At 46.6% G+C, this 24,963-nt stretch overlaps 4 protein-coding genes across 8 annotated transcripts; 3 read left to right on the top strand and 1 right to left on the bottom strand.

The window, feature by feature from the left end:
- The first annotated feature begins 29 nt into the window (after nucleotides 1–29).
- Nucleotides 30–1,940, top strand: LOC123166952 (tetraketide alpha-pyrone reductase 1). Its single transcript, XM_044584774.1, has 6 exons — nucleotides 30–191; nucleotides 339–505; nucleotides 627–821; nucleotides 923–1,085; nucleotides 1,205–1,397; nucleotides 1,513–1,940. Exons 1-6 carry the CDS (start codon nucleotides 71–73, stop codon nucleotides 1,661–1,663), a joined length of 990 nt encoding a protein of 329 aa, XP_044440709.1. The 5' UTR covers nucleotides 30–70; the 3' UTR covers nucleotides 1,664–1,940.
- Nucleotides 1,766–3,528, top strand: LOC123166950 (uncharacterized). Of its 2 annotated transcripts, XM_044584772.1 has the most exons (3): nucleotides 1,766–2,311; nucleotides 2,411–2,549; nucleotides 3,032–3,528. In XM_044584772.1, exons 1-3 carry the CDS (start codon nucleotides 1,766–1,768, stop codon nucleotides 3,448–3,450), a joined length of 1,104 nt encoding a protein of 367 aa, XP_044440707.1. In that variant the 3' UTR covers nucleotides 3,451–3,528. The 2 variants fall into 2 exon arrangements, with proteins under 2 accessions (XP_044440707.1, XP_044440708.1); XM_044584773.1 differs by lacking the exon at nucleotides 1,766–2,311 and having other exon boundaries at nucleotides 2,327–2,549; nucleotides 2,983–3,528.
- A 3,010-nt stretch (nucleotides 3,529–6,538) lies between these two features.
- LOC123164972 (transcription termination factor MTERF6, chloroplastic/mitochondrial) lies at nucleotides 6,539–8,205 on the top strand. Of its 2 annotated transcripts, none has more exons than XM_044582598.1 (2): nucleotides 6,539–6,681; nucleotides 7,059–8,205. In XM_044582598.1, exon 2 carries the CDS (start codon nucleotides 7,073–7,075, stop codon nucleotides 8,072–8,074), a length of 1,002 nt encoding a protein of 333 aa, XP_044438533.1. In that variant the 5' UTR covers nucleotides 6,539–6,681; nucleotides 7,059–7,072; the 3' UTR covers nucleotides 8,075–8,205. The 2 variants fall into 2 exon arrangements, with proteins under 2 accessions (XP_044438533.1, XP_044438534.1); XM_044582599.1 differs by having other exon boundaries at nucleotides 7,048–8,205.
- An 88-nt stretch (nucleotides 8,206–8,293) lies between these two features.
- On the bottom strand, nucleotides 8,294–12,948 carry LOC123164971 (uncharacterized). Of its 3 annotated transcripts, none has more exons than XM_044582596.1 (12): nucleotides 12,306–12,948; nucleotides 12,072–12,199; nucleotides 11,439–11,499; nucleotides 11,188–11,301; nucleotides 10,677–10,808; nucleotides 10,450–10,569; nucleotides 9,859–10,253; nucleotides 9,682–9,781; nucleotides 9,282–9,341; nucleotides 9,104–9,190; nucleotides 8,881–9,009; nucleotides 8,294–8,757 (listed from the first exon to the last, which is right to left on the bottom strand). In XM_044582596.1, the coding sequence occupies exons 2-12, from the start codon at nucleotides 12,128–12,130 to the stop codon at nucleotides 8,458–8,460; spliced, it is 1,557 nt and encodes a 518-aa protein (XP_044438531.1). In that variant the 5' UTR covers nucleotides 12,131–12,199; nucleotides 12,306–12,948; the 3' UTR covers nucleotides 8,294–8,457. The 3 variants fall into 3 exon arrangements, with proteins under 3 accessions (XP_044438531.1, XP_044438530.1, XP_044438532.1); XM_044582595.1 differs by having other exon boundaries at nucleotides 9,859–10,262; nucleotides 12,306–12,946; XM_044582597.1 differs by lacking the exon at nucleotides 12,306–12,948 and having other exon boundaries at nucleotides 9,859–10,262; nucleotides 11,435–11,499; nucleotides 12,072–12,103.
- Between the last annotated feature and the right edge of the window lie 12,015 nt (nucleotides 12,949–24,963).

Here is a 24,963-nt window from a genome sequence, read left to right as displayed (position 1 = left end):
ACAATAGATACTTCATGTGTCATATATAAGTTGATGTGTCAAATTTCAGGAGCACTTCCAGCTTCAGAGAATGGCGAATACTTCCAAGGGCAAGGTGTGTGTCACTGGAGCCTCTGGCTTTGTTGCCTCTTGGCTTGTCAAGCGACTTCTCGAGTCAGGGTATCATGTTCTAGGGACAGTCAGAGACCCAGGTCCTTCTCCTCTCACTCTAATGATCCACTCTCTTATTCCTCTCGTTGCTGCTAATGATGGAACCCGTTCTTGTTTCTTCTTGATAATGCGCAATTGTTGAAAGTGATAGCAATGTGACGGATATATTTTATTTGCTAATTGGATAGGCAATCAGAAGAAGGTAGCACACCTGTGGAACTTAGCAGGTGCTAAGGAGAGGCTGGAGCTCGTGAGGGCTGACCTCTTGGAAGAAGGGAGCTTCGACGATGCCGTGATGGCCTGCGAGGGCATCTTCCACACTGCATCGCCTATCATCACCAATGCTGATTCCAAGGCATGCTATACTAACTATGATCACTTCACTGCCCATCTTCTTTTTTCCCGTGTTAGAAGGTAAAAGATGTCCTGTGGTGGTGGGTCTCAATTGACAGCATGTGATGCCACTTCCATTGCAGGAAGAAATGCTTGATTCAGCGATAAACGGCACTCTGAACGTGCTGAGATCCTGCAAGAAGAACCCATTTCTCAAAAGGGTTGTCCTCACGTCGTCGTCGTCGACCGTGAGGCTGAGAGATGAAGCTGAGTTCCCCCCCAACGTGCTGCTGGATGAAACATCATGGAGCTCCGTGGAGTTCTGCGAAAGCATCCAGGTTAATGAATACCATGCTTCGTTTTTATGCTGATGTACTTTCTTTCCAAACACTTCCCTGAAGAAAGAGTGGGTTGGTTTTCTTCTCGACGTGCCTGGCAGATATGGTACGCTGTCGCGAAGATCCTCGCTGAGAAATCAGCCTGGGAGTTTGCCAAGGAGAACAACATCGATCTCGTCGCCGTCCTTCCGACGTTTGTCATCGGCCCTAACCTCTCCCCTGTGTTAGGCCCCACTGCTTCAGATGTCCTTGGCTTGTTTAAAGGTATGTTAGCATTTCTGCTGGTCTGATTTGTTCATGTCTAGGAGATGCCAGCCTGAAGTTATGCCGCTACCCTCTCCATGACACACTTAATAAGGTCCTGAATTTGAACCATGCCGCAGGGGAGACGGAGAAATTCACCATCTTCGGGAGGATGGGGTACGTCCACATCGACGACGTCGCGAGCTGCCACATCCTGGTCTACGAAACCGCCGGTGCCAAGGGGAGGTACATCTGCAACTCGGCGGTTCTGGGCAGCGACGAGCTGGTCGCGTTGCTCGCGAAACGGTTCCCTTCGTTCCCCATCCCGAAGAGGTCGGTCACCGGCCACCACGCCGGAAGCATATACATCATCATCGCTGTTGATCATCTGAACAATGTCAGCCTTAGTTTGTTAGCACATATCATCATTCTGAAACTCTGTGTGCAGTTTACCCAACATTTACGGGGAGCAGACGTATGGCTACAACACGTCTAAGATCCGGAAGCTGGGGCTCGAGTTCAGAGGCGTGGAGGAGATGTTCGACGACTCGGTGGAGTCGCTCAAAGCGCACGGCTATCTGCGCGAGGGCGCCGCGTGATGCGGATGAGCGGACAGGATCGATCCCGTTCCCGGAGGGAAGAAGATGAGGCCGTGGTGGTGCCTGCTCTAGAAGCATTTCAGCTATTACTAGTACTAGTACATGAGAAGAATGCGTTCCCTTTGTTGTCTTAAGTTCTGCTTTGGGCATTCTATTGCCACTCTGCGAGTGAATTGCAAAAAACATCGACACTTCAGGCTAGGTTTGCAGGTACCACACATATACGAAATTGTGTCAAAAAGCACTAATTTTTTGCAAAAAACACTAGTTGCTTGTTTGGACTGTTTTAAGTGCGTTTATGACAAGGGGGGCCCGTTTATGACAAGGGGGGCCCGCATCCGTCGACGTGTCAGCACTGTTCACACGGCAACGCCGTTAGACGGCGTTACACGCCGCTGGCGCACCGGTTCGAGCCGGGGGGGGGGGGGGGGGGTCAAACACCCCGAAGCGATGCAGGCCCCACCCCCAGCCCTCACTCTCTCCCGTCCTTCTCCCTCTCTCTGCTCCCGCTCGTTCGCCGCCGCCGCCCCCTCCCACATCTCCGACCGCCGTCGCCGCCGCGTCGCCATGGTTTCCTGGTCTGATGATGACAGCAGCGAGAACTCTCACCAGTACGCCGACTCAGCTTCAGACGAGGGCATCATCAAGGTGAGTTGCTCGAGCTCAAGCTAGGGTTAGGGTTGCGATTTGGGGATTTTTCTGTTGAGCTTGATCTGAAGTTTTGTTGCCTTTCCTTTGCACCTCCAGATCCCTGAGACCATCGATGACTCCGATTTCGAGGGCATTGAACCTGATGTTTTGTGCAATGAACACTCCCTGCCAGCAGAGAGGCGTGTTGCTTCAGGGCATCCATACTGGCAGGAGGTTCTTTGCTTGTGCTGTGAAGGTATGTGCCAAATTTATGCTAATCTGGTCACTGTTTAGTACTGATTTTATAGTTAGCAGATCTGGTGTGCTAGTTGCTCAGTGAGGTCATTGTTTATATGTGAGCATGTGCAGAGTGTTGTCAGCAGATCTGGCCTGTTAGGTAGGTTGCTAATTAGTTATGTATTTTCTGTGATAGTAGTGGGTTAGGGAGGTTATTGTTTATATGCCAGTATGTGCATAGGGTTCTGTTACTTTATAGCATGTGGATTAGTGAGCATTGTAATTGTTTAACTCATTGTGTCATATAACTAGCTCATACATGTTTGTTTAACTCATTCTGTTACTTTATACCTGTTTGTTACTTTATAGCATGTGGATTAGTGAGCACTTTACACCATTTGTTACTTTGTAGCATTGTGTTACTTTATACCTGTTTAACACTAAAATTACAGGAGGGAAGAAACTGTGGGCTAATTGAATGGGTTGATCCATTTTGGCCAGCTACAATGGAGAATGCATTGACCAAGTTGTGGGATAAGTATGAAGAGTGCAGGAGGAGCAAGATTGAGGACAATCTGGAAAGCTCATTTGTTGTTCACAATCTGACACAACAGAAGATCAAGCTGCAGGCAAGTTATGAGAGGTTGGTTGAAGATGTCAACGGCCTTTTGGATGCCCAGGAGCAGAGGGCTCAGATGGAGAGAGGTAAGATGCAGAACAAACCTGATGAGAGCAAGCTGCAGGAGAAGTATGACATGCTCAAGAACCTGACAGTTGCTCAAGCCAATGTCATTAGGAACATGAAGTTGAAGCTTGCTGAAGAGAAGATTAAGTTGCAAGCCCACATTGATGAGCTTGAGAAGGTTGCCGAGCAGACCAAGCTGAAGCTGAATGGGATCAAAGCCATCTTAGATGAATGAGCAGTATAATGTAATATGCTGCTTATTAGTACCACCAGCATGGTTATGGGATGATGAGTACTATAATTATGGTTATGTAATGACTACTATTAGATGAATGATCTAGTAATATCTGAATTATGGTTATGTAATGTACCTATTTAGTATTAAGCACTATCGTGTAATATGGTACTTATTAGTTATGATTATGTATGAATCTTCCAGTTATGCTGAATCTGATGTTGGTGCCCAAACATCCTCAAATCTCTGTTCCAAGCTAGAATGTGACCTCTCTGTTGGCCCTTTTCTAGCTTTCTTCTTCTTCTTTGTAGGCACCTCTTGCCGCTCCACCTGCCCATCTTGCTCCACCTGCTCCTCTTGGTGCACCTGCTCCTCTTGCTCCACCTCCACATGTTGCCCTTCCTCATCTTCATCATACAGTTCATCCACATCAGTGTCTCCATCAAAATGAATGAGTGGATCCTCTCTTTGCTTCCTCATCTCATTAAGCCTCTGAAGATAGTCCTCATCTGCATCCAGATCTGAATCATCTTCAGTTAGAAGAATTGGTAGCTTCTGCTTAACCTTATTTACATGCTCAGCTGCAATCTTATGTTTCCTAAATTTGGCAATCTTTGTTCTCCTCTTCAACTCCATTAATGTCTCCAGTTCATCCTGATCTGCTGCATTGGATTGGTCCATGGCAGCATTTGTATCCAGATCATGGTTTGTGCTCTGCTGTGTAGTGTAGAACTGCAATGGCTCTGGCTGACTCTGTATTATACTTTTTGGTGGTGATCTTAAGATAACACCAGAAGGATTTACTACATACACAGGGTTCTCTCCTATATGGCTCAAAGGAACCTGCTCCTCAACCAGATAGCCTGAGTTCAAATCTGCAGGTCTTGGATCAGTGCCCCTAACCACTGTCAAGTTCACTACATGCTGATCATTGTTAGCAATATGGTCAAGCATTTCATCCACCTTATCATCATCACAAAATTCATCCATTCCTGTAATCCCCACACCAGGATCCCTCACAAAATACATGAAATCATTAAGCCCATATCCCTCTGTCTCTATTAGGGCAACCAAATTATAATATGTTATGTCTGAAATGCAAACTGATCTCTCCAAGTTGTCTCTGTCATGGAAGTGCATTCTAACTTCCCAAACATCATCGCTCAAACTACACACAAATAATTAAAATAGCTTAATTAACAGAGCACTAAAACAGAGCATCAATGTACTGTAAAAAATGCATAATTCCTAAAACAGAGCACCAATGTACTGTAAAAAAATGCATAATTCCTAAAACAGAGCACTAAAACAGAGTAATCAACATTATAATTGCTACAATACAGTACAATACACTCTGAAAACAACAAACACCTTCTGAAAACCACTGTCAAGTTCTGAAAACCAGTCAACTTCACTGTCAAACCAATGCAAACTGATCTCTCCAAGTACAGTACCCTGCTAACTACTCTGCTGACTACATCATCAACTAGCTACTCTGTTAACTACTCTGTCAACTAGCTACTCTGTTAACTACAAATCAACCGCAACTAAATCACAATTAAGAGAGCACCAATTAACAGTGCCAAAAAACCTAACCCTAGAATCGATCTACAGGAAGAGGGAAGAGGGAAGAGGGAAGAGGAAACTCACTAGACGCCGCCGAATGACGAGGCAATCTGGTGACTCTCCGACGGGTTCTCCTTCACTGCCCTGGCCCAAGCTCTTGCCGCCGCATATTCGAGACAGTGCTGGGGGCTCTGGCTGGGGCTGCTCGTATCCGACGGCCAGCTAGGGTTTGAGCTCCCGCATATATCTCCCATAGGTGGACCATCGTCTCCAACGCTGGCAGACCCGCCGCAGTCGCCGCCTGCGCCGCCAGCCGTCGCCATGACTGAGAGGAGAGAGTGCGGGGGAGGAAAAGAGAGTGAGAGGAGCGGACTGGGCGGGGTACGGCTCGAAGACTAAGCGGCCCGGCTAGAACCGGTGCGCCAGCGGCGTGTAACGCCGTCTAACGGCGTTGCCGTGTGAACAGTGCTGCCACGTCGACGGATGCGGGCCCCCCTTGTCATAAACGCACTTAAAACGGTCCAAACAAGCAACTAGTGCTTTTTGCAAAAAATTATGAAAAAAATTAGTGTTTTTTGGCACAATTTCGTATATGTGTGGTACCTGCAAACCTAGCCTGAAGTGTCGATGTTTTTTGCAATTCACTCCCACTCTGCAGACAGTCATGAACGACAAGGAAATGACATGTACTCCATGTTGCATTGCGTGCCATGTTTCATCCTTTTAGCTCATGGTCAAGGTGGTCTAGAACAGGGACTTCGCTTCCACCGCAATGTTTGGCAAACGACGACACCGTTGTTGCCGCCGAGCCTATGCCCATGCTCGGGGAAGCCTTGTGGACCCCGTAGACCATACCTTTGTCACCGACGACCTCTGTTTTGCCGGTGGCGGTGGACCGGTGGTCGCTGCCATTAAAGGGTGCATCTCCGTGTCTCGCTCATGTAGGCCGACTGCAGCCCCGAAGGGGAAGACATCAAAACACCGGTGGAGAGTAATAGTCATCGGAGCAAACCCTAAAAGATGGCATCATTGTTTGCAAGAAATCATTGTCAGAGCAAAGCCCTTGTTCCAACCGGGTTTGACTGAGAAATATCGCTGTCAGGGACTGAGAAATATCGCTGTCAGAAATAGAGCTGAGGGACAAATGTTGCGCCCGAAAAAGTTGAGGGATGAAAGCCACACTTCACGACAAGTTGAGCAATGAAAAATGCACTTTACTCTTTAAAAACATTCATTTTTTTAAAAAAGTGTGTGTTTAAATAATATTCAAAAACACTTTAAAAATGTTCTCAAATTTAAGAAAATGTTTTATTCCAAAAATATATTTCCTCCCATGTTTTAGGAAAAAGAAAACACTCGCTATAGACTACAGTAGACAGGGGTTTTTAGACACAACTACAGTAGACATGTAGCTACAGTACCTAGCCATTGGGCCGGCCCAGGAAACGTGGAAGAGCTCCTCGGCCCAAACTGGTTAAATCCAAATCACACACACATGCCGTCGATTGATGCAAAACGCAAGATAAGCCATTTTTAGACTTCTAGCGCACTCGCTCCAGTCCAGGCTCAGGCAGGGCTTCCTCATCCTCTCTTATCCTCCTCTTCCGCGGTCACACTTCACATCTCCGTCTTCTTCTGCATCCCGCCTCGATCTGGATCCACAAGGTGGGTTACATCCTCATCAAATATCTCCCTCCGCTGTGTTCGATTATGGTACCGTAGTACCCAATTCCCACCATGCCGTAGATTTGGGGGGAAGAAAAACCATCTGTTGACAGCAAATGTCTATAATTTTGCGACTGCTCCCCTTTAGCACTGCTATGGATTACGCCTTTTTCGTACCATCAGATCAGTGTGTGCGTATGATAATATGAACCAACTGAACCTTCTTGTTTGATTTGATTCCTTAGTCACCTGCACTGTCGGTGTTCGACGAATTGCTTCACTGCCATGTTTCTTAGCTGAATGAGTGCACCAGGATTCCAAACTGATAGCCTGGCATTGCATGTATGATGCTTCATCGCATTTCAGTTCTTGTGCAGAGATCAGCCCTGCAATGGCCAGCGTTGGCGGCGATGCCAAGAAGAGCCTGACGCAGTGGCTCGGGGAGAAAGGGTTCGACGAGGAGGCCATCAGGCGCATGTCGAAGCGGTGCAGGAACCTGCCGAACCTCGACGCCGGCGAGGCCTCCGGCGTCTGGGACTACCTCCTCAACGACGTCAAGATCGAGCACCGGAAGCTGCGGTACGTGGTGACCAAGTGCCCCAAGGTGCTCACCATGTCCGTCAACGACAAGCTCATCCCCACGGTCCAATGCCTCACCACGCTGCAGGCCAAGCCCGGGGAGATCGCGCAGGCCATCATCAAGTTCCCGCCGATACTGTTCCACAGCGTGGAGGAGAAGCTCTGCCCTCTCCTCGCCTTCTTCCAGACGCTGGCCATCTCCGAGAAGCAGCTCGCCAAGCTGCTCATGGTCAACCCGCGCCTCATCAGCTACAGCATCCAGGCCAAGTTCTCCCAGACGGTCGACTTCCTCGTCGGCCTTGGCATCGACAGGGAGGTCATGATTGGCAAGATCCTGACCAAGGAGCCGTACATCATGGGATACAGCATCGACAAGCGGCTACGTCCTACTGCCGAGTTCCTCAAGTCGGCAGTCGGGTTGCAGGGGTCATATCTCCAGAGGGTCATCATGAATTTCCCTAGCATACTGTCGCGAGATGTCGACAAGACTCTGCGGCCCAATTTGGTGTTCCTGCAGAGCACTGGATTCAGCAAGGATCAGATCATGAAATTGGTGGCTGGATACCCTCCTGTTCTCATCAAGAGTATCAAGCATTGCTTGGAGCCAAGGGTGAAGTTCCTGGTTGAAGAAATGGGGCGGGACAAGGGCGAGGTGGTGGATTACCCCCAATTCTTTCACCATGGTCTCAAGAGGAGCCTGGAGTACCGCCACAAGATACTCAAGCAGATGAACTCAAGGTGCAGTCTCAGTGAGATGCTTGACTGTAATCAGAAGAAGTTTGCCATGAAATTTGGTTTGATCCCAGTAGCTTAGGGTCTGATCTTCTGTCTCTTCAGTTCCCATGTAGCATGTTTTATATTCAGGTGAACGTTTTATTTTTGTACCATTGGCCGTGTTGTTTCTTGAACATTTTGGGCATTGAGAATACAAGCATTTTGCTTTAACTGGATGTTTTCTGAATGTTCAGTGCAACTGCCTCTTTCAACAAGTGGCTTGAGTATGTATTTTCATATTTCTTCCAAGCAAAGCGTGTGAATTTTCCATCTGTCATGTTCTATTCATTTCAAATGCATAACTTTACTCCCCTAAAATGCTATCATAGTAACCTAATTACACAGTCACACACACACACACACAAGTTAATGATTTCCAGTTCATTACTTACAAGCACAATTTGGGAAAGCAAAATACAGTGCCTACTCAGCCAAATTCCTGTGTACAGTGTATCTGAAAGAAGACTTATAGGGCAACCATTCAACACACTTATCTATCCTCCTCCTAAGACATTTATTTATTTCTTTTTGCTGGGCTTCAGGCATACTCTTGCATACCATCTCAATCAGACCAGGCAACTCCAGTGTAGCATCCTTTGCATAGTAGTGGAGAATTTTGGGAAGAAAAATGATCTGCTTCCTGACCATGACATTAGCTCTAATAAACTCAGTCTTGGCTTGATCCAGTTGATGATCCAGTTTCTTGGCTGTGTACAACCTTACCTGCAGAGATTTTGTACAGTAAGAATAATGTGATCAGTGTACAGTCAAATGCAGAGATTTCCTACAGTTAGAGTAATGTGTTCATTTTGCAGTTAAAATGTTAGCATTAGCTGTAAAACTTACAGGTGGATCTGAAAATGCTCCAGTGGAAAGACTAAAGTGAGCAAGCGGCTCTGGCTGACGAAGAGCATATGGATGAGTGGAGCTTCCTGATGCTGATTTCTTCGTGGGAGTAAATAGCGTGCGAACCCACTGTATGGCCATTAGCTTGTTAGCGCCTTTTCATTTTAAAATTTGATTGTGTTTGTATTGCTAATGGAAACTGCAATGTAGGTGCATGCCATACCAGGGAAGGACGATGGGATTGACATCCAAGAATTGAGTTCTGAATAATTTGGGAGTTTACTGAATGCCCGCCCACGTCATATGCAGCCTGACAAACATATTCCTCAAGTAATGTTAAGAGAAGTTCAAATATGACAAATGATGACAATAGAGCCATTCAAATTTTGTTAATTGTATACCTTCAGAATCATGTCTGAGCTTTTCATGCGTTTGTCCTGAAGTCCATAAGCCATAAAAGCCTGTCATATTTCAAAAGCCATTACGGGTTAGACATGAACTAGCAAGATGCCCGTGCGTTGCACGGAACATCAAGATGCATTTGTATGAGTAGTTTATCTTGTAAGAGAAAAGGATGAACGAGGGAAGGCCCTATTTGCAAATGTGGAGAGGGGTGTGGGTATCCTTTTACAAAATTGCCATAGTTTCCTTCCTATCCGTCAGATTTAAATCGGACGGCCTATATTGCAGGATGGCAGGCACACCATCATCACCAACTCTGTTTTTTATAAGAGTAGAGATATTTTCCGAGGTTAACATGAACATATGTAAGGTAAGAGTTGTTATCAATGTTGAACTTACATGCATCACTAAAGCGTTGTGGATGTTGATCCAAAAACAGAGCTGCTCCTCATGTGCCATCTTTGTAGGGTCGATTTTCTCAAGCCGCTTTATCAATGCTCTGAGACCAAGACAAAATGCGGTGTTGAGATGAAGAGTTGTTTATTGTGTTCCATATTCATTTGCAGAGTTGCTCACCTGATTGTTTCAAGCATTTTAGAGGCATAATCGAACTTGTCTGCATCAATATTTATCCTTGGAAAAATTATCATGCCACTGTACTGGTCATTATTCTCATTCAATGTACCATATTTTTCAGAGCTTGCGTCAACATTGCAGCTGAGTCGGGGGCTCCAACTATCGACACGGTGCTTTAGGGAAAAGGTACTCGATGCAGAAGAGAAGGAAGGAGTTGACAAAGTCTCGGAATCAACATCCTGTGATGGGCTGCTCGCGAGTTTGCAGTACACCGCGGAAATGCATCTTAGAATGTCCTCCGAAAGCTTGCATGCAATCCTGGGCACATATTCAGCAATAGAAGCACTCAAGAAATTTGCAAGACAAGAATGCCCTGAAGTTGATCTTGGCAGTCCCTGTGAATACTTCAATGATATGAAAGCTGCATCAGATTATCTCACTTTGGGAGGTTTCATCAGAAAAAGCTAAAGCTTGTATTCTCAAAGAAAGAAAAAAAAAATGTTTAGATAACATTGGCATGGGTTTGCGGGATTAAGCTGACTAGCTTTGATGGTGAATACTGAATGAACGAAGAAGAAAAGCCGTCCATACATGTCTACGATCTGAAACTGTTGGCAAGTTGTAGGATGCTGACTCCTTGATATCTCTCAACCGGAGAGCACCTTCATCAACTTTCTTTCTGCTGCCTTGACGGTGCGTTTCTTGACCCATCTGACCATAAACTTTATAGCCTTAGTACACGGTCTGCTATCTGAATTTCTATGCATTATAAAGTCCCAACATTGAAATCCTTCGAAGGTGGCAGGCAGAGTGTGTACCTGACCAGAAACACGAGGGGAGATGCCCAGGTATTGATCAAATGTCGCCCTGTAGAGCGAAAGCAAATGCAGTTCCCTCCGTACGACTTCCTCCTCAAGGGCTGCTATCTCCCAAACCAATTCTGCAACGGGCTGCATTCCCCACAAGAACAATCATAACTTGGTTAAAAGGCAGCATAGCAAGCGTGTATAATTAACTTACTATTAATTTTCTTCTGTACTATTTAAAGTTGAAAGCTGACATACTGTTCCTGAGTATAGAAGATAGGCAATTTAAAGGGGGAAAAAAGAAAGCATAATCATGGCTCATGGCCTTGGTTACAACTCCCTAGATATGACAAACATCATTTTGTTGATAAAGGTGATAAACTTAAGCTAGTGAGAAAAGGTAAGATGATGATAGCTTTATAAAGTATTGATACAAGACCTGCATTGAACAGCTTTACTTCAGCTTTTGGAAACGATTAGGCCGTTGAGATCATGAAATAGTTTATTTGTATCTGGAACAAACCTTCGACATAGCCTTTTCATTTGGTTCTGCTGTAGTAATCATGGGGTGGTCTTGAAACTGCTCTGCTAGGTTAAGTGAGTATCTCCTATGGGGAATATTATCCTGATTGGTTGTCTGCACGATCATGGAAGCATGACAGAGAAAAATAACTTAGCAAGAACGTAGAATCTGAACTTTTTTTATGTACAATAGTACAACATAGAAAATTCATCAGTAAGAGCAAAAACAAAAGGGGAGCCTAGATTACCCACAGGTTTGTTATACGAGAATCGCGGTGTTATGTCCGATAGATTTCCATGTGTGCTTGCAACACTGAAAATATAAGAAATGAAGTTAGAACAATACTTAATCAGGCAGATATTCATTTAAAGTAACTGTTTGTCCAAAAAAGAGAGAAGTAAATAAATGCAAAAACTGGATATCTTTTTATTGAAAGACATAATGTTCTGTCATTTGAAAAAGAAAAGAAAATAAAAGAAAAAGAAAAATCAAATGTTCTGTTGGTCAAAAGGACTTGCAAGACTGCAAGAGTATTAGGAAACATATGCGGTGCTGGAAAATGATGTGCAAGTACAACTGTCTACATTGGTACCCCCCTTTACATTCAGAAAAGAAGGGGAAAACATCAGCGTTGCTACGACACAGCTTCGGTAATATTATGATGCTAATACAACCATCTAGATGTAAGATTGGCAGAAAATACGTAAATATTGATCAAAACGGCCAGAATTGTCCTGCATATATGCATGCTCTGTCGAAACTGCTCTTTATACCTTTTTACCAGTTATCATCTCGCCGCAAGAAAGAGCTTACCCTGGAGGACTGCTAGAAGAACAAATTTAATGATGACCATGCTGAAAAGATTGCTTCGTGTGCATACTAACCTTCGGGTGTGGCGGTGTTGCAGGCGAGAAGACGAGTGGCCAACCTTTGGTGTCTCCATGGCTAATGCTGAGTTCTCCTTCTCCTTGGCTGCTTCTTCTGCTTAGCCCGTGCTTGAGTCACCAAGAACCTGCCAACCATCGAGTCCAAAGCACGTACTGCAATCAGTATCCAGTTCTCCATAGCTAGGTGAGGAGAAGGAGGAAGCCATCTAATCACTCGGCTAATGAACTTACCAAGCTCGTACATCATGAGTTACTGCTGTGTACTACAAGCTGCCAATTATTGATCAGCCTGGTCCGGGTAATGACTGATGAGAAACCTTCTCTATCTCCCTCCCAGCTCCAGCTACTGCTCCACTAAACAGAGAAGACAAAGGGAAGGGAAGGAAAATTGGAAGGAAAAATGCAGAGTTTTGCTGGACAACGGTGGTAGAGACAAGCAAGAGCCAATGGAGCTAAGCTCAACAGAAATGATGAGCAGAGGACGCACTAATGCTGGCAGTTGTATATAGGCATAGGGAGATAATCATGAGCCATATGCATGCAGGAGATGGTATTTAAGACTCAATGAGAGGAGCAGCCAAGGATTAGCCAAAGGACGAGGTGAGGTGGGCTGACCCACGGACGGAGGCCAAAGAAGCAAAGGGAAAGCGAATGCGGCAGCCCTGCGGGAAGATACGGTGCGGTGAAAGGGCGGTAAAACTCCCGGAAAAGGTTAAAAGGGAGCGAGGAGGAAGAAGAAAAGAAGAGAAAATGGAGGAGCAGTGGCGCCTATCAGTGTGTCTCCCTCCCCCCCTGCCGATTCCTCCATTAAAAGAACAGAGAAAGGCGAACGGCTATACACAGTGGGATGTCATGGCGAAGTGGACGCAATGATAGGGTTAAGATGTCTATAGTGAGAGGTTTTGGTGACGGTACAGCAGCTGCAAGATGGACAGTGACCGGCACCCAATCTCACTAGTGTGATGTGTATATTTCGAAATTCAGCCATGACCTAATTTTTAGAAAAGAAAAAAAATTGTAATCATCATCTTTCTTAGTTTATGGAACAAGAAGAAAATCAATATGAGCAAACCATGATTCAGACAGAAAAAAATCTCAGAAAAAAATGGATCAAAGTATGGGAGAAAGAGTGTGCATGATTAGGTGGGCGTGGGCGTGGGCGGGGGACAGGGCGAGCAGCTGGGGATTAGGTTGGAGTGTTGCTGCCACCCTTGGCCCATTTTTGAGTGAAAACAATTAATAGGCCCGCAACCACCGCAACCACTGCGCTGCGCATCGCATGCCTTCCCTCGTCAGGCGTCTCGTCGGAGCTTCAGCTAACCCATTCATTATTACGTGCATGGTCATGCATGATGCGTGTGTTCCGTTTGCAGCTTACAGGAGCCGTTTGGTGTACCAGAAGCCAGTTGGATTAAATTAGCCAACACAAAGATTTGGTCTATGCATGGAGCCCTAGGCCACAGTAGAAGGAGAGATGGTGAGATTTTCTTGATTTTGGTTTCCAGTAGTTACCCATGCAAATGCAACGGCGACCCCGGTGTCTGGCTACAGTAGATGCAGAGCGGCTAAGATGGAGACCAATTTAGTTAAGGAGAAGCAGACAAAGATGGGGGCCAAAGGATGCCATGGATGGGACCGGCTGCAGTTGCATGCATACTTGCATAGCGGTGAAAGACGGTGAGCGAAAGAGGAGGAAAGCTCTCTCTCGGCGAGGCGCGCGCGGCAACCGGCCGGCCGGCAGGTAAAAAAGTGGAGACGAAAGCGCCTCCATCAACCCGGACGTCGTCAAAAGGAAAGGGAGAGATACACAGTCGTGGCGGGGGCACGATTTTTTCTTTCCTTCGAAAAAAAAAAGACCAGATCTATTATAAAATTTCATTAAAAGTACAGTATCTCAAATATGATAAAATTACATTGAAATTTTGGACCACCGAACTACCACTACTGCTTTCAGAGCAAGCCGACGACACGCTGCTATCGCTGCTCTTCTACCGGAGCTGGCTTGATATTGTCGATGACTGTTGAGTATATTGTGTACGTGTATATTGTGTATTGGGCCCACCTCCAGTTTTCTCTGTATAGTCGAGGTTGTGGCCCCCCTCTGTACTCATATATACATGCCTGGTGCACCGATCAATGCATTGCGATTGCACAGCCTAATTTTCTCGTTCTACATGGTATCAAATTCCGTCCCCCGATCCTAAACCTAGTCTTCCGCTCCCAGCCGCCGCCGCAGTTTGTGTCGCCGCTGTATTCCTCTGCAGCCGCCGCAGCATCCCGATCCCAACCCAGCGCCCGCTCGCCTCCTACCTCTCGCGTCGCTAGCGCATCCCGATCCCACGCTCGCCTCCCGCAACATCCCGATCCCACGCTCGCAGCCTCGCTAGCGATCGCCGCCGCCTCCCGATCCCACGTCCCGTCGCAGTCTCCCGATCCAAACCATCGCTACTTCTGGCCCAGCAGTCGTCGCCCGATCCCACGTCTTCTAACCGCCGCTGCCTCTCATGATCATTAGTTGCTGGATCGCTAGAGCTGCTGCCGCTCTCTCTAACCGCTACACACGCCACCGCTGCCTCTTCCTAGCCTGCGCCAAAACCCGAGCCGCCTCCACCTCCTCAATCACATCATGAGCTCCTCCATCTCTTCCGGCAGTAACCCGTTCGCCGGTCCCGATGTCACGCTCATCCGCGACCTCAACATCTATGAGCGCGTCCCGGTAAAGCTTGATCAGTCCACCGCCACCTACTCCGCTTGGAAGCAGTACTTCTCCTTGGCATTTCGCGAGTACCTCCTCCACGACCACGTCGACGGCACCGTGGACTCGAGCCTCATGATTCATGACGAGGAGTGGATGATCATCGACGCCACCATCATCCGCTGGTTCTACCTCACCATCTCCGACGACCTCTTCCACACCGTGGTGGCTGATGACGACGACGCCTGCGCCGTCTAGACCAAGCTCAATGGCCTCTTCACCGACAACAAGCTGCAGCGCAAGGTTCTCCTACACGGCGAGTTTTACGGGTGCCAGCAGCTTGACTCGTCCATCGACGATTTCTGCATGCGCCTCAAGAAGCTTGCCGATGAGCTCCGCGATCTCGAGGAGACGGTTGGCGATGAGCTCCTCATCAGCACCCTCACCGTCGGCCTCAACGAGGATTTTGGGAACGCCGCCTCCAACCTCACCCTCATCCCGGAGCCTACCTTCGCTAAGGTGGTGCCGTACCTCAAGCTGGAGGAGCGCCGGATGCAGATGGCGCGGACTCGCACGACCCATACCGCCCTTGTTGCCGGCACCCGCGGGGGCCACGCCCCGCCCCGGCCCAGCAGCCGGCGCCCGCCTTCCCGACTACCTTCCCGCCCGCCCCCTTCCAGCCGCCCCAGCCGGCCGCCAATGGGGGGGGGGGGCGTCGCGGCGGCCGCCGCGGGGGCTGCAAGCAGCAGGGGGCGTGGGCCTCAGGGAGGAGCAGCCCGCCCGCCCCAGCAGCCCTATGAGCCGGCCCCATGGTACGCCGGCCAGAACCCATGGACCGGCGTTGTGCACGCCTACTCCATGCCGGTTCCACGTGCCCCTGCCCCGGGTATTCTCGGTGCCCGGCCACCGTCTCACCAGGCATTCTACGCCGCACCGAAGCCCTACGCGGCGCCCTACGGCCCCCTCTCCTACAGCCAGCAGCCGCAGCCAGGCGGGCTGCCGCTGCTGCCCCTGACGGCCGCGCTGCAGCCGCACGCTCTCCCGCCGGCGCCGTGGGACCCGGCTCTTCTGGCGGCTCTTCACACCGCCCCATCACCGTCCACCTACATCGGCAGTGGTGACTGGTATATGGACACTGGAGCTACCGCGCATATGGTCGCCTATCCCGGTAACCTCCACACCTCCTATCCCGTCCACACTTCCGCTCGCATCACCGTCGGTGACGGTTCCTCCCTTCCCATTACTCACATAGGACATGCATATTTTCCGTCTAATTCCACTCCAATATCCATGACTAACGTCTTAGTTTCTCCTGAGCTTATTAAAAATCTTGTTTCTGTTCGTTCTCTTACACGTGAAAATCCTGTTACCGTTGAGTTTGACGAATGTGGTTTTTCTGTTAAGGACGCCCTCACCGGGATGGTACTCCACCGATGTGACAGCCCTGACGAGCTCTACCCGGTTCACTCCGCCACCTCCACCACCTCCGCTGCCCCTGTCGCTCTCGCCACCGGAGTGGATCTTTGGCACGCTCGCTTGGGTCATCCCAATCCCGCCACCCTTCGTCATATACTTCGGAGTTTTTCTTTCACGTGTAATAAGAACGAGGATCACTCGTGTCATGCATGCCACCTCGGCAAACATGCTCGTCTCCCGTTTAGGGCATCTTCTCATGTTGCATCGTACCCGTTTGAGTTAATTCATAGTGATGTTTGGACCTCTCCTGTTGCAAGTAATACGGGCTATCTTTATTATCTTGTCATACTTGATGATTTTTCGCATTATGTGTGGACCTTCCCGTTGCGTCGCAAGTCGGATGTTATATCCACTCTCGCCGCCTTCTACTCTTATGTTCTCATGCAGTTTGGTCGTCCCATTCTTGCGTTCCAGATAGATAATGGGAAGGAGTTCGACAACCTAGCTGTTCGTACTCTCCTCACTACACATGGCACGACTTTTCGTCTCACCTGCTCGTACACTTCGTAGCAGAACGGTCGCGCTAAGCGTGTCCTTCGCACTCTTAACGACTGCGTTCGGACTCTCCTCTTTCACGCCAATGTGCATCCGCGCTTTTGACCTGACGCTCTCGTCACCACTTCACTCCTCATTAACATCCGTCCATGTCGCACTCGCGGGAACTTTGCACCTCATCACCTCCTTTTCGGTGCACCGCCCTCTTATGATGAGCGTCGCATCTTCGGTTGTCTCTGCTATCCTAGCATCGCCGCCACTGCGCCTCATAAGCTTGCACCCCGCTCCGTCGCCCGCATCTTTCTCGGCTACCCACCTAACACTAAGGGCTACCGCTGCTACGATCCCGTCTCCCATCGTGATTTCACCTCCCGACACGTTTACTTTGATGAGAAGGTGTTTTCGTTTCAGAAGCAGGTACCCCTTGTCGCCCCGTCGCCGCCGGCCACCGCCGGCCCTTCGGCGACTCCGTCAGGTGGACGACCTCGCTCGGCTCTCGGACCGCCTCCGGGCTTTGGCGGTCCTCGCGCCCCCACGCCGGTGCCTGCCTCCTTGGCCGATCACGCCTCCTCGGCCGGCCTCGACGCCTCGGCCGGCGCCCCCCTTCACCCGCTGCACCCGACTTGGGCGTCGCGGGCTCGGGCGCCGCGGGCTCGACCGCCGCCTCGCCGGCTGTGTCGCCGGCCGCCTCACCAGTAGTCACGTCGGCCTCGTCGCCGGCCACCTCGCCAGCTTTCACGCCGGCCCCGTCGCCGGCCGCCTCGCCGTCCGCCTCGCCGGACGTTCCGGCATTGCCGTCTCGCCCAGTCACACGGGCTCGAGCTGGCGTTCACCGTCCGAGTCTGCGGTACTCGAGCGACGAGTACCTCCTCGCCGCCTCCACCGCGGAGCTGTCTCCTCTTCCCGCGTCCGCTCGCGCAGCCCTCCGTGATCCTCACTGGCTTGCCGCAATGCAGGAAGAGTCGACGCTCTCCAGCGGAACCGCACCTGGACACTGGTTCCCCGGCCTCCTCGCGCCAATGTCATCAGCGGCAAGTGGGTCTTTCGCCACAAGACCCGCTCCGATGGTACACTTGAGCGCTACAAGGCTCGTTGGGTGGTCCGTGGTTTTCGACAGCGCGCTGGAGTTGACTTCACCGAGACGTTTGCATCGGTTGTCAAACCGGGCACGATCCGCACCGTCCTCCAGCTTGCGGTGTCCCGAGGCTGGCCAGTTCATCAGATGGATGTCTCCAACGCCTTCCTCCACGGCCATCTTGAGGAGTAGGTTTATTGTGAGCAGCCCACCGGTTTTGTCGACGCATCTCTTCCTGGCCATGTGTGTTTGCTGTCCCGGTCTCTCTACGGGCTCAAGCACCTCGCGCCTGGTACCAGCAGATCGCTGGGTTTCTTCAGACACTGGGCTTCAGTGTCACTCGCTCGGATGCCTCACTGTTTGTCTATCGCCAGGGTGACACGACTGCATATTTGCTCCTCTACGTCGACGACATTATCTTGACGGCCTCCTCCGCAGCTCTTCTTCAGCAGATTACTCTCCGGCTGCGTGACGAGTTTGCTATCAAGGACTTGGGTGCTCTCCATTATTTCCTTGGCATTGAGGTTGTTCGGCGACCGGATGGCTTCTTTATTCATCAGCAGAAGTATGCGCACGAGCTCCTTGAGTGTGCTGGCATGCTCAACTGTCACCCTGTTGCTACTCCTGTTGACACGAAGGCCAAGGTTTCTACTCTTGAGGGCTCGCCAGCGTCGGATGCTCCCTTCTACCGGTCCATTGTCGGTGCTCTTCACTATCTGACCCTCACCCGACCGGATCTACAGTATTGCTATTCAGCAGGTGTGTCTCCACATGCACGCCCCTCGTGACTCCCATTGGACTCTCGTGAAGCAGATCCTCCGTTACATTCGCGGCACGATGACTCTTGGGTTCACTGCTACCTCTTGAGCACTGCGTTGGTTTTTCCCTTGAAGAGGAAAGGGTGATGCAGTAAAGTAGCGTAAGTATTTCCCTCAGTTTTGAGAACCAAGGTATCAATCCAGTAGGAGACCATGCTCAAGTCCCTCGCACCTACACAAACAAATAAGAACCTCGCAACCAACGCGATAAAGGGGTTGTCAATCCCTTCACGGTCACTTACGAGAGTGAGATCTGATAGAGATGATAAGATAATATTTTTGGTGATAAAGACTAAAAGTAAAGAAAGCAAAATAAACGGTAATAGCAATAGTTTGTTGATGCGAGATTAATATGATGGAAAATAGACCCGGGGGCCATAGGTTTCACTAGTGGCTTCTCTCAAGATAGCATAAGTATTACGGTGGGTGAACAAATTACTGTCGAGCAATTGATAGAATTGAGCATAGTTATGAGAATATCTAGGTATGATCATGTATATAGGCATCACGTCCGTGACAAGTAGACCGACTCCTGCCTGCATCTACTACTATTACTCCACACATCGACCGCTATCCAGCATGCATCTAGAGTACTAAGTTCATAAGAACGGAGTAACGCTTTAAGCAAGATGACATGATGTAGAGGGATAAACTCATGCAATATGATATAAACCCCATCTTTTTATCCTCGATGGCAACAATACAATACGTTTCGTTTCCCCTACTGTCACTGGGATCGAGCACCGCAAGATTGAACCCAAAGCTAAGCACTTCTCCCATTGCAAGAAAGATCAATCTAGTAGGCCAAACCAAACTGATAATTCGAAGAGACTTGCAAAGATAACCAATCATACATAAAAGAATTCAGAGAAGATTCAAATATTGTTCATAGATAAACTTGATCATAAACCCACAATTCATCGGTCCCGACAAACACACCGCAAAAGAAGATTACATCGAATAGATCTCCACGAGAATCGTGGAGAACTTTGTATTGAGATCCAAAGAGAGAGAAGAAGCCATCTAGCTAATAACTATGGACCCGAAGGTCTGAGGTAAACTACTCACACATCATCGGAGAGGCTATGGTGTTGATGTAGAAGCCCTCCATGATCAATGCCCCCTCCGGCAGGACGCCGGAAAAGGCCCCAAGATGGGATCTCACGGGTACAGAAGGTTGCGGCGGTGGAATTAGGTTTACGTGGATGCCTCTGATGGTTTGGGGGTACGCACGTATATATAGGAGGAAGAAGTACGTCGGTAGAGCAACGTGGGCCCCACGAGGGTGGAGGGCGCGCCGGGGGGGGGGGGTAGGCGCGCCCCCGGCCTCGTGCTCTCCATGTTGATTGCTTGACATAGACTCCAAGTCCTCTGGATCACGTTTGTTCCGAAAATCACGTTCCCGAAGGTTTCATTCCGTTTGGACTCCGTTTGATATTCTTTTTCTGTGAAACACTGAAATAGGCAAAAAAACAGCAATTTGGGCTGGGCCTCCGGTTAATAGGTTAGTCCCAAAAATAATATAGAAGTTTATAATAAAGCCCATTAAACATCCAAAACAGAATATAATATAGCATGGAACAATCAAAAATTATAGATACGTTGGAGACGTATCAAGCATCCCCAAGCTTAATTCTTGCTCGTCCTCGAGTAGGTAAATGATAAAAACAGATTTTTTGATGTGGAATGCTACTTGGCATAATTTTCAATGTAATTCCCTTAATTGTGGTATGAATGTTCAGATCCGAAAGATTCAAGACAAAAGTTTAATATTGACACAAAAATAATAATACTTCAAGCATACCAACTAAACATTTATGTCTTCTCAAAATAACATGGCCAAAGAAAGTTATCCCTACAAAATCATATAGTCTGGCTATGCTCTATCTTCATCACACAAAGTATTAAATCATGCACAACCCCGATGACAAGCCAAGCAATTGTTTCATACTTTTGGTGTTCTCAAACTTTTCAATCTTCACAGAATACATGAGCGTGAGCCATGGACATAGCACTATATGTGGAATAGAATGGTGGTTGTGTAGAAGACAAAAAGGGAGAAGATAGTCTCACATAAACTAGGCGTATCAACGGGCTATGGATATGCCCATCAATATATATCAATGTGAGTGAGTAGGGATTGCCATGCAATGGATGCACTAGAGCTATAAGTATATGAAAGCTCAACAAAAGAAACTAAGTGGGTGTGCATCCAACTCGCTTGCTCACGAAGACCTAGGGCATTTTGAGGAAGCCCATCATTGGAATATACAAGCCAAGTTTTATAATGAAAATTTCCCACTAGTATATGAAAGTGACAACATAAGAGACTCTCTATCATGAAGATCATGGTGCTACTTTGAAGCACAAGTGTGGTAAAAGGATAGTAGCATTATCCCTTCTCTCTTTTTCTCTCATTTTTTTATTTGGCCTTTTCTCTATTTTTATGGCCTTTTTTTATTTAGTCCGGAGTCTCATCCCGACTTATGGGGGAATCATAGTCTCCATCATCCTCTCCTCACTTGGGACATTGCTCTAATAATGATGATCATCACACTTTTATTTACTTACAACTCAAGAATTACAACTCAATACTTAGAAAAAAATATGACTCTATGTGATGCCTCCGGCAGAGTACCGGGATATGCAATGAATCAAGAGTGACATGTATGAAAGAATTATGAACGGTGGCTTTGCCACAAATACGATGTCAACTACATGATCATGCAAAGCAATATGACAATGATGAAGCGTGTCATAGCAAACGAAACGGTGGTAAGTTGCATGGCAATATATCTCGGAATGGCTATGGAAATGCCATGATAGGTAGGTATGGTGGCTGTTTTGAGGAAGGTATATGGTGGGTGTATGATACCTGTGAAAGGTGCGCGGTATTAGAGAGGCTAGCAATGGTGGAAGGATGAGAGTGCGTATAATCCATGGACTAACCATTAGTCATCAAGAACTCATATACTTGTTGAAAAAACCTACAAGTTATCAAAGCAAAGTATTACACGCATGCTCCTAGGGGGATAGATTGGTAGGAAAAGACCATCGCTCGTCCCCGACCGCCACTCATAAGGAAGACAATCAATAAATAAATCATGCCCCGACTTCATCACATAACGGTTCACCATACGTGCATGCTACGGGAATCACAAACTTTAACACAAGTATTTCTCAAATTCACAACTACTCAAATAGCATGACTCTAATATTACCATCTTCATATCTCAAAACAATTATCAAGCATCAAACTTCTCATAGTATTCAACACACTCATAAGATTTTTTTACTAATCTTCAATGCCTATCATAATTAAAGCAAATTACCACGCTGTTTTGTAGGACTCTCAAAATAATGTAAGTGAAGCATGAGAGAACAATAGTTTCTATAAAATATAACCACCGCCGTGCTCTAAAAGATATAAGTGAAGCACAAGAGCAAAACTATAAGCTCAAATGATATAAGTGAAGCACATAGAGTATTCTAACAAATTCTGAATCAAGTGTGTCTCTCTCAAAAAGGTGTGTACAGCAAGGATGATTGTGGTAAACTAACAAATAAAGACTCAAATCATACAAGACGCTCCAAGCAAAACACATATCATGTGGTGAATAAAAATATAGCTCCAAGTAAATTTACCGATGGATGAGGACGAAAGAGGGGATGCCTTCCGGGGCATCCCCAAGCTTTGGCTTTTTGGTGTTGTTAGATTATCTTGGGGTGCAATGGGCATCCCCAAGCTTAGGATCTTGCCACTCCTTGTTCCATACTCCATCAAATCTTTACCCAAAACTTGAAAACTTCACAACACAAAACTTAACAGAAAATCTCGTGAGCTCCGTTAGCGAAAGAAAACAAAACACCACTTCAGGGTACTATATTGAACTCATTCTTTATTTATATTGGTGTTAAACCTACTGTATTCCAACTTCTCTATGGTTTATAAACTATTTTACTAGCCATAGATTCATCAAAATAAGCAAACAACACACGAAAAACAGAATCTGTCAAAAACAGAACAGTCTGTAGTAATCTGTAACTAACGCAAACTTATGGAAGTCAAAAAATTCAGCCAAAATAGGACGACCTAAATAATTTGTTTATTGATCTGCTTCAATTGGAATCAAAATTTTATCACGTTCTGGTGATTTTTAACAATTGTTTTTGTGAACAGAAAGTTTCTGGAATTTTCAGCAAGATCAAATAACTAACATCCAAGAAGTTCCTATAGGTTTAACTTGGCACAAACACTAATTAAAACATAAAAACAAGTTTAACCAGAGGCTAGATCAAAGATTTATTCCTAAACAGAAGCAAAAAGCAAAAAAATAAAAATAAAATTGGGTTGCCTCCCAACAAGCGCTATCGTTTAACGCCCCTAGCTAGGCATAAGATTTCAACGATGCTCACATGAAAGACAAGAATTGAAGCACAAAGAGAGCATCATGAAACACATGACAAACACATCTAAGTCTAAAATACTTCCTATGCATAGGCATCTTATAGGCAAACAAATTATCATAGCAACCAAAAATTACCATATGCAAGGAAGTGGAAAGAAACAATAGCAATCTCAACATAACGAGAGGTAATTTATTATCATGAAAATTTCTACAACCATATTTTCCTCTCTCATAATAATTACATGTGGGGTCATAAGCAAATTCAACAAAATAGCTATCACAATAAATATTTTCAACACGATCCACATGCATGCAAAGTTGACACTCTTCCAAAATAGTGGGATTAACATTAACTAAAGTCATGACCTCTCCAAACCCACTTTTATCAGAAACTTCATAAGATTGAACATTCTCCAAATATGTGGGATCTAAAGTTGACACTCTTCCAAACCCACTTTCAATATTATTGCAAACACTATTATCAATCTCATATTCATCATGGGGCTTAAATAAATTTTCAAGATCAAAAGAAGAATCACCCCAATCATGATCATTGCAACAAGTAGTAGACATAGCAAAACTAGCATCCCCAAGATTAGGGTTTTGCATATTATTAGCATAATTGACATCAAGAGAATTTATAGGAAAATCATTGCAATCATGTTTTTTTATCGAAGGAACTACCAACTATGGGTGCGATAGCAACGATCTCATGTTTAGCGTAAGGAACTATAGCAAATTCATCTTCATAAATATTGGCATCATGGCCACAAGGATAGAAAGCATCATGCTCATCAAGGGATATTTCAATCAAATCATCCGAATCATAATTATCTATAGATTCATGTTTATCATTATTTTATTTAGAAGCAACGGTCATTCTTTCAATAAATTCTTTGACATAGACATTATGAGCATAGTTTTCATAGCAATATTCAAGTATGACAAAATTTTCAGGTTCGTAAAGAGTAATATCATACTTTTCAATCAAAGAAGCAACTTCAAAAGAACCCTTAAAAGCAACAAATTCTTCAATTTGTTCAATATCATAGTAGCTATAAACACCCTTTGCATAAGAAGATAAGATTTCATTTTCATTAAACTCACATAGGTAGGGGAGGTGTTTTTTAGGGTTCTTAGAGCAACAAGTAATATCACAAATTTCACAAAGGTTCCAAGCATAACACAACAATTTGTTTATTTGATTCCATAAGAGTATACCCTTTTAAGACAAACGGTGACGCACAAAATGAGCATGCTCATCTAAAGATTTCCCATCAACTAGGCTATTTGGGGTTTCAGCACGAGCGCATAAGGATCGAAGATGATCCAAGTAGAACACTTTAAGTGGATCCATATCAATAGATTTTTAGCAAGCAATGATGCAAGCAAATAGAAGGCACGTGGAAACACAAACATAAAAGCATACGGGAAGAAGGCGAATACAACGGCAAGGGTGAAGTGGGGGAGAGGAAAACGAGAGGCAAATGGCAAATAATGTAATGCGAGGGATAAGGGTTTGTGATGGGTACTTGGTATGTTGACTTTTGCGTAGACTCCCCGGCAACGGCGTCAGAAATGGCTCGTTGACGGGAAATCAAATCTTGACTTGACTTGGCGTGAATCTCCCCGGCAACGGCGCCAGAAATCCTTCTTGCTACCTCTTGAGCACTGTGTTGGTTTTTCCCTTGAAGAGGAAATGGTGATGCAGTAAAGTAGCATAAGTATTTCCCTCAGTTTTGAGAACCAAGGTATCAATCCAGTAGGAGACCACGCTCAAGTCCCTCGCACCTACACAAACAAATAAGAACCTCGCAACCAAAGCGATAAAGGGGTTGTCAATCTCTTCACAGTCACTTACAAGAGTGAGATCTGATAGAGATGATAAGATAATATTTTTGGTATTTTTATGATAAAGACT

The sequence above is a fragment of the Triticum aestivum genome, chromosome 7D (genome assembly GCF_018294505.1).
Source record: "Triticum aestivum cultivar Chinese Spring chromosome 7D, IWGSC CS RefSeq v2.1, whole genome shotgun sequence".
Lineage (NCBI taxonomy): Eukaryota > Viridiplantae > Streptophyta > Magnoliopsida > Poales > Poaceae > Triticum > Triticum aestivum.
This window is presented reverse-complemented; position numbering and strand designations above follow the sequence as displayed.

Excerpts from the sequence above, each read along its gene's own strand:
- LOC123166952 (XM_044584774.1), top strand. The coding sequence starts at position 71 with ATGGCGAATACTTCCAAGGGCAAGGTGTGTGTCACTGGAGCCTCTGGC. Across the intron at positions 192-338 it reads AGGGACAGTCAGAGACCCAG|GCAATCAGAAGAAGGTAGCA; the intron begins GTCCTTCTCCTC and ends CTAATTGGATAG. Across the intron at positions 822-922 it reads AGTTCTGCGAAAGCATCCAG|ATATGGTACGCTGTCGCGAA; the intron begins GTTAATGAATAC and ends CGTGCCTGGCAG.
- LOC123166950 (XM_044584772.1), top strand. The coding sequence starts at position 1,766 with ATGAGAAGAATGCGTTCCCTTTGTTGTCTTAAGTTCTGCTTTGGGCAT. Across the intron at positions 2,312-2,410 it reads CAGACGAGGGCATCATCAAG|ATCCCTGAGACCATCGATGA; the intron begins GTGAGTTGCTCG and ends TTGCACCTCCAG. Across the intron at positions 2,550-3,031 it reads TCTTTGCTTGTGCTGTGAAG|CTACAATGGAGAATGCATTG; the intron begins GTATGTGCCAAA and ends CATTTTGGCCAG.
- LOC123164972 (XM_044582598.1), top strand. The coding sequence starts at position 7,073 with ATGGCCAGCGTTGGCGGCGATGCCAAGAAGAGCCTGACGCAGTGGCTC.
- LOC123164971 (XM_044582595.1), bottom strand. The coding sequence starts at position 12,130 with ATGGAGACACCAAAGGTTGGCCACTCGTCTTCTCGCCTGCAACACCGC. Across the intron at positions 11,302-11,438 it reads GATTCTCGTATAACAAACCT|ACAACCAATCAGGATAATAT; the intron begins GTGGGTAATCTA and ends ATGATCGTGCAG. Across the intron at positions 9,191-9,281 it reads GCTCAGACATGATTCTGAAG|GCTGCATATGACGTGGGCGG; the intron begins GTATACAATTAA and ends TATGTTTGTCAG.